Source organism: Etheostoma cragini, chromosome 9 (genome assembly GCF_013103735.1).
Source record: "Etheostoma cragini isolate CJK2018 chromosome 9, CSU_Ecrag_1.0, whole genome shotgun sequence".
NCBI lineage: Eukaryota > Metazoa > Chordata > Actinopteri > Perciformes > Percidae > Etheostoma > Etheostoma cragini.
Genome location: NC_048415.1, coordinates 2,276,562 through 2,284,005, shown reverse-complemented (window position 1 = coordinate 2,284,005; position 7,444 = coordinate 2,276,562). Strand labels below are relative to the sequence as shown.

At 40.3% G+C, this 7,444-nt stretch overlaps 2 protein-coding genes across 4 annotated transcripts in view; one reads left to right on the top strand and one right to left on the bottom strand.

The window, feature by feature from the left end:
- Nucleotides 1-305: 305 nt before the first annotated feature.
- On the top strand, nt 306-5,868 carry tbc1d7 (TBC1 domain family, member 7). The gene is made up of 8 exons (XM_034882521.1): nt 306-588; nt 1,594-1,722; nt 1,868-1,948; nt 2,525-2,715; nt 3,333-3,470; nt 4,036-4,181; nt 4,945-5,074; nt 5,188-5,868. Exons 2-8 carry the CDS (start codon nt 1,611-1,613, stop codon nt 5,272-5,274), a joined length of 885 nt encoding a protein of 294 aa, XP_034738412.1. The 5' UTR covers nt 306-588; nt 1,594-1,610; the 3' UTR covers nt 5,275-5,868.
- The window catches only part of phactr1 (phosphatase and actin regulator 1), a 38,574-nt gene continuing 36,670 nt past the window's right edge, over nt 5,541-7,444 (bottom strand). For all 3 annotated transcript variants that reach the window (XM_034882519.1, XM_034882518.1, XM_034882516.1), the window contains exon 13: nt 5,541-6,912. In XM_034882519.1, the coding sequence (XP_034738410.1) occupies nt 6,897-6,912 (16 nt within the window). In that variant the 3' untranslated portion in view covers nt 5,541-6,896. The remainder of the gene's footprint in view (nt 6,913-7,444) is intronic.

Sequence of the window (7,444 nt, the reverse complement as noted above, 5' to 3'; positions counted from 1 at the left end):
TATATATATATATATAAAAGGCTACAAGTCAAACACAACAAAGGCTGCCAGTTGAATGGCGTGTTGAGCTAACGTTAGCAATCAAACTACCATAGTTAGCTAAAACGTTTTTGAAATGATTTCCATCTTCTGTTATTGTTCGTAATGAGAAACGTTTAATATTTCATGGGTTTCACAAATTCCTGAATGACATGTTATGCTGGAAACCGTTTAAATCTGAGCATGCGCAAATCAAATCTGCACTCGACTTACATCGGGGAGTGACAACAGGCTTGGTGCAAGACTCTACTTCCGTTCTGTTTTAATTAAGACAGTGCAACCCGGAAGTGTTCCGATAACAACAACGGCGTATGGCATGTAGCTAACGTTAGCCGGTCGTAAATATATATTTTTTAAATGTATTTGTCTGCAGTTCCACCTAAATGTATGTTACCCGATTAGTCTTGCCGTAAATGTTAACGTTACAGTAACAGAAGCGTCGTCCTTGTTGGGCCCTGGCCGTTGGCTGAAGTCATGAAGTTAGCTAGCTAGCTAGCTAGCTAGCTAACTTAAAGCTGTCTGCGTGAAACACACCATCAACGTTACAAGGTAGGAGTAATAATACCTGTTTAATCACTCCGTTTTGCTAACCTACCCGTGTTGATATACTAGAATTATATACTCCACTGCGCTGTTATTGTCAGCCTCATATTAATAATTTGCAACAAAGTTAACGCAAAAATAACGATCCGCTATTCAGATCCTTTACTTCAGTAAAAATACCCCACTGTAGAAATACTCTTACAGGTAAAAGTCCTCCATATAAAGTAGTGCTTAAGGGATGTAGCCCAAGTATAATTATGAAAATGTAGTTTAAAGTATAAGCATGTCCCCTGTGACGGTTGTGCACTTACCAATTATACCATTACATTATAATTACCATCACATTATTATTACTCATGCATTAACATGAAAGACACGTTTAACTGTTGTATTTGGTTGAGGTGGAGCCTAACTATTTTGTATTGGTTTTCGTCTAATAATTATTGTTATTATGAATTATTCTGATAGGTAGTTTCTCGATTAGTTAAAGTTAATCCATACATTGTTTTTTAAAACTTCTTTAAAATGGTGAGAAATGCTCAAGAGCCCAACGTGACACCTTCACGGTACTTTGTTTTAGCTAATCAATAGTCTGGAATTCAAGATTATTAAAAACGACAATGATTAGAATAAAAAAGCAGTACGTCCTCACATCTTTGAAGCTTGGAAGCATACATTGTTTTTGAAACAGATGCAAAAGAAATCTTATATCGTTAAGTAACTAGTTACTAAAGTTTTCAAATGATTGTAGTGCAGTTAAAAGTACAATAATTCACCATGACTGGAAGTAGAGTAGAAGTATTGCATCAAATGGCATGGCAGGAAAAGACAAAGTACCTCAAATTTGTACTCAGGTACAGTACTCCAGTAAATGTACTTACTTACACTCCACCACTGGTTCTCAAAAAAAACAATAGTAAGACACAATTGACAGTTTTAGTCTTTTAGGCGTCCTTTTTGCCTCTCTATGCCACAACCTACACACTAATGTTTTGTTTTTTTTGCTTTTAGGCGTCACTGACCAAAATATGGCTGACGACCCTCAGAGAAATTTCCGCTCTGCGTATTATGAGAAAGTGGGCTTCAGAGGAGTGGAGGAGAAGAAATCTCTGGAAATACTGCTCAAGGATAATCCTCTGGGTTAGTAACAGTCCATATTCACACATACACTTCTGTCTTTACATGGCTGGATGCTTTAACGTCATTCCTCATTGGTTTGTGGTTGAGTTGGAGAGCCTGCAAGTCAGTTCTCGTCCTGTTACTAATGCTGTCACTGCTCTAACAGATCTAGAAAAGCTGAGCACCTTCAGTCAGAGGTTCCCCCTCCCCTCTATGTACAGGATCCACGTGTGGAAGGTATTGTTGGGTAAGACACGTCACAGTAATGGTGTGTATTTCCAGAAGTGCATGTACAATAAACAAACGAGATTTATGCATAAATTAGTCTATATCCATGATTTTTCACTTTCGCAATTGCTCCGATGCCACAGAAAATTCTGCCGGATGTCCCTCTTTTTGGCCAGATGTCCATTATTTTCCGCATTTGCTGTGTTGTCATTTTAATCTCAGGTGGATTTCTGAGGACTAGGGTTTACTGCTCGTCAGATTTCTAATAAATCCAGACAGCAAGCTAGACTATCTGTCCAAAAAAGAGTTTTCTCTTGCACAACTGAAATAGCTTTTGAACAAACATGTTCCACCAAAACAAGTTCCTTCCCGAGACTATTTGGCAGCGGCGTCAAGGCTCTGTCTGGCGCTTAGCACCACCCATGATGATTCTGATTGGTTGAAAGAAACACACCAGAGCACATTTCTCTCCCATCGCGGGACGCTGTGTAAACTAGCCAGACCCTCTTCCACAGCGCTGTGGAGGAAGGTCTAGCAATGGGAGGCTATGCGTGAACTAATGATGCCAAACAAACAAGCTCTCCTGTTCCTGCAGGAATCCTTCCTCCCCACAGTGACTCTCACGCTCTGGTGGCGGGCTACAGGAAGGAGCAGTACCAGGACATCCTGGAGGCTCTGGAGGTGATGAGATACATCCACTCTTCCTCACCCTCCACCCACGTCTACCTGCGCATGTTCCAGCTGGAGAACCAGGTGCTCCCAAGATGCTCCGAGACCTCCGCCCCGGTAAGATGAAGCACACACACACACACACACACACACACACACACACACACAAAGAGCAGTGGCGCAGGCAGAAATAGTATTTTGGGCGGGCCAGTATAAAAGTGAGTGGGCCATTTTCAAAAAGACGTAGAAGGAACGAAAAGAACAAACAACAATTTTACTTTCCAACATGCTTGGCTGGAAGTTAGCACCAAGTCTTTTATTATGAATTCAAAATGATTGATTCATGAAGCAATCTTTACCACAAAAACTCTTTGGTTTTCAGTTCCACATCAGTAACCCACTAAGTAGATCTAAACTCTGGTTTCTGTTAAAGAGTAAGATCCTTGTTTTAAACATGAAAACATCTGCACAATTGCATTCTTAAAAGTTACCAGACTCCATGTAAAGAAACAGTCCTTTTTAGCCGGTTCCACTGTTCACGCTTAATACTGGACCAATTTCAACAACTACTGTTCCGATCAGTCACTTATATTTGAAAACATAGGAAAATAAGGTTGTTATCCTTAACACTGGAAACAAAAAAGTTACACTGTGTTCTGTGTATACATTTTATTCTTTATTCTTTGGTGCTGTAATGGATGATCTTGATGGGGTGTGTTGCTTTTTTCTTTCAGGATGAAGAGGACGAGGACTTCCTCTCCATCAGCCGAGCCATGGAGGAGATCGTAGACGATCCTGTTGATTGCTATTGGCTGATCAAGTCCTTCGTCAATCAGTTCCACACAAAGTTCGGAGACTCCGTGCCCCACCTCGTGAGTGTTACCTTTTTCTTAACTGGATGTTTTTCAGAGCTTTCAGCTACATTTGTTGGCCTTCATCAGTGGATGGAATTCATTCAAATTAAGCTCGCAAAACACGTCCCATATGTGGACCTCAGGCTAAGAATATTTCATCAAACTCAAAAGCAAATTGATCACCAAAAAAACACCTGAATTGAACCTTTGTATTTTGTAAATTGATAAAAATAAATAGTCATTATTTTATATTTTTGAAAGCGTTCTTGGTTTACAGCATTTTCTCACAGCGGCCTAAGACTTTTGCACAGTACAGTATTTGTGAAGCAAAATGAATTGAAGGCTTTTGTAGGTCATTACTTATTTAATTTTTTCTTCATATTCCTGGTGTTGTTTTGAACACGCATCAGGGCCCTCAGTGATGAAAATGATACAAAGCATATGATGTGTAAAGTAAGTTTAGAAAGTGGCACAGTTAAAATGATTACATTTCATGACTCGGGAGTTTGGATCACATCATTTATTTTATTTTATTTTTTTAAAGTACGACTTTGTCATCTCCTTCTGTTGTGTTGCGGTGAAGCCGAAGAGCCTGGAGCATTATCTGAGTCAGGAGGAGCCGCGCCTGCTGGACCACCTGAAGGGCTGCGGGGCCCTGGCCCAGCTGCCCTACGGCCTCTGGTTCAGACGCTGCTTCGCTGGCTGCCTGCCCGAGTCCAGCCTACAGAGGTCGCTTTACTGGCATCAGCACACTCTCACTGAACACACACACACACACAGATTTCTCTAAATCTTTCTTTGCAGCTGGCTGTGCTAATATTTAGGCTTTCTGCATGATTCTAGTACTCAGTTCTTTACTTAAAGTAGCAAAGCCACAGGTTAAAAAAAGTTCTCTGTTACAAGTAAATGTCCTGCATTCACAATTGTACTCAATCAAGAGTATTACCATTAAAGTATTAAAAGTTAAAACTAAAAAACTTATGCAGTCACATAAATTACTGAATTATTGAATCATTAATGTGTTCATCTCTTTAGTGTTGCAGCTGGTGAAGCTGAATTTACTTACTCTGTGTACTGATGGTTAGCTTCACCTTACATAAGTCATCAGGAATTTGTTGATTTTAGGTTTTGTTTGAAGCACCGGCAGCCCACTCACTCTGACATCTCTCCGTTTGTGCATGAATAGGTCCTAAGCATAGTGTGTGTGTGTGTGTTTGTGTGCGTGCGTGCATTTCAGGCCTGTGTGTAGTGATAACAAAAACAGAGTGTTAATTGAGTCTTGATGTGTCTTGATTACCAAAGAGAACAGCAGAATACCAGCTGTCATAGCTAGAAGTTTCCATTGGTTGCTCAGCTTGAAAGCTACAGATTGATTGAGAGTCAAGAGACAGCCTTTTATGTATGTCTGAATTAACTGTCACAAGGGTAAACTTGTCTCTATCCTTCTCCTTCTCTACAACTGATGAGACTTTTGTTTTTGGATTATGTTTAGGGTGTGGGACAAGGTGATCAGTGGCTCCTGTAAGATCCTGGTGTTTGTGGCCTTGGAGATTCTGCTCAGCTACAAGATCGTGTTGTTGGGAATCAGCCGGCCCGGAGGCGTGGTCAGGTTTCTGTGCAACGTGAGTTAACAGCTTATGTACACTTATGTTGTTGTCCACCAAAAAGAAATGCATTGTTGTCCTGGCAGTAGATGTCTGTGTTAAACCTCCCAATAATCCCTTTCTCTTTCCAGATACCGCAGGAAAACACAGACGCCATCGTGACTAAAGCTATCGACTTGTGGCACAAATACTGCGGAACGCCAATGCACGCCGTATAGCCACATGGAGCACACACATCTGGGCCCAGAGGTGCTTTTTCCCAGGATTCACCAGGATTTACTCCATTGAGAGACAGACTGGGGATTCGTCTCTGCATGACTGCACTGAAAACTCATCATGAGCTAATTGTAATAAGCCTGAAGACTTCCTTAGAATTCCCAGTTATCCAAGAATATGATGAACGATACATGGAAAGGACACTGGAAACGGCTGCTATACGGCGGCACAAGATCTGTTTGGAAAAAGGCGAGGAAGCATAAACTTATTTTTTTTTAATAAGTTTCTTTCTTTAAGAAACTGCATACATCATAGAAGACACAATAAATTAATACCCACATGCAGTTTTTCTGCTTTACAAATAAAAACATTTGAAAAGTCTCGCTTACTTTCTTTGCTATGTACAAGTCTTTCATAAGTCTGAGAACAACTGTCTCTCAAATCATTTTTTACAACATACAAGAGACAGTATTATTACTGACGCTTGTTCATACACACTCAGACAAAACACACACACGCACACAACAGAGCAACCAGTTCTCCCGTTAATATGGTCAAAACTGACAATTGATGAACCTAATATGCACTGTAAAGAACGTGAGGTGGCAGGGTTTTCTTATTCTGTGCCACCAAAGGTTCATCTCAGACAATAAAAATGAAATACTAAATAAGAGTCTAATTTCTTGTAGTTTGGCAGAGTTCAGCAACATTATTCCTCTGTCTACAGATACTCTGTATTAAACTCAAGTTAATTTGGCAACTTTTAAATCTGTGTAAACCATATTGTAGGCACAGTGACACAGCGGGTTACTGAACGTTCAACAGCAGTCACTCTGGGATGCATTCAAGATTGCGACTTCCACAGCAAGTCAAGTTGCTTTGGTTTAAAATGGGGATCTGTAGTCTGAAGTGTTTTGAGCTCCTGAATGCAGCCCATGAACAGATGTACAAATGAGGTGAAAACCTGAAATTATTGCTAAGTTGATTGATGTGTTAGGAGATGTTCAATTTTACTCTTACTGGCTTGCAGAGAGCATTTTAGGATTTTGTTTAGGATGAAAGGTACTTTTGTTTAAAGATTCAGCTGCCTACACCAACACAAGTTCTTTGAGTATTTAACTTCCCTGGCAAAATGAGATAAACCATCACGCAGATGTCACCTGTGAAATAACGCTGCGCCAACACAAGCACCCCCCCCCCCCCAAGAAAACTGAAGTCCAGTTGAGAAAGGAGGGAATACAATCCCTGACCTCGCCTCCTTCTGTTCCCATCCTCTAAGTTGGCACTGGTTCTGTGTCTGACTCCCAAAAGTCTTTTAAAAAAAAATGCTGCAATGTAAACTCGCCACCAATTCATCTAAAAAAAAAAAAAGAAAGAAGTCTGTAAAAATCTCCACTAAGGGAAGACGCCAGTTGAGAGTTTAATTTATTTTTACTTGTGAAAGTGTTTGTTCACGTTTCCTGCGACGGCCGCAGCACACGAGTTGTGCTCCTGCCCAGCCCGTCGGTTTGGAGTCGACGCTGGGACGTGTAGCAGTTAGAAGAATGAGGGCAGCAGGGCGCCGGATCCAGACTCCAGGCTCGGTGTGGAGTATTAAGCATGGCCGAGGTCTGACTAACCCGTCTTAGGGCCGATGAAACCTGCAGGGACAAACCACAACGAGTAGGTGAAGAACTAGAAATGCCGTTGGTTGGTTGGTCACTACACCACTACATCTTCACATGTACACATATGCCTTTTAATTACATACTATGACCTTTTATGACACTGTTTTGACATGAATTCTTTGAACATACCATACAGACTTTTGTCAAATTTTTACGACATAGTAGAGACATAGTACGTCTTTTTGACATACTCAAAGTATGTCATAAAGTTTCATGGAAGTCATAGCAAATTTGCTATGACTTCCATGAAACTTTATGACATACTTTGAGTTTTTATGAAATTGTTTTGACATACTATACTATGTCTTTCCTAAACAATGACATGACACTTGATGACATGCTATACTTTGACTTTTTTGACACACTATACTATGACTTTTGACATACTGTACTATGACTTTTTGACATACTATACTATGACTTTTTCATGACTTTTTGACACACTATACTATGACTTTTTCATGACTTTTTGACATACTATACTATGACTTTTTGACACACTATA

Bases quoted from the DNA above. Each gene is read 5' to 3' on its own strand.
- tbc1d7 (XM_034882521.1), top strand. From the start codon at position 1,611: ATGGCTGACGACCCTCAGAGAAATTTCCGCTCTGCGTATTATGAGAAA. The intron at 1,949-2,524 runs GTAAGACACGTC...CTGTTCCTGCAG, and splicing joins CGTGTGGAAGGTATTGTTGG to GAATCCTTCCTCCCCACAGT. The intron at 3,471-4,035 runs GTGAGTGTTACC...GTTGCGGTGAAG, and splicing joins GAGACTCCGTGCCCCACCTC to CCGAAGAGCCTGGAGCATTA.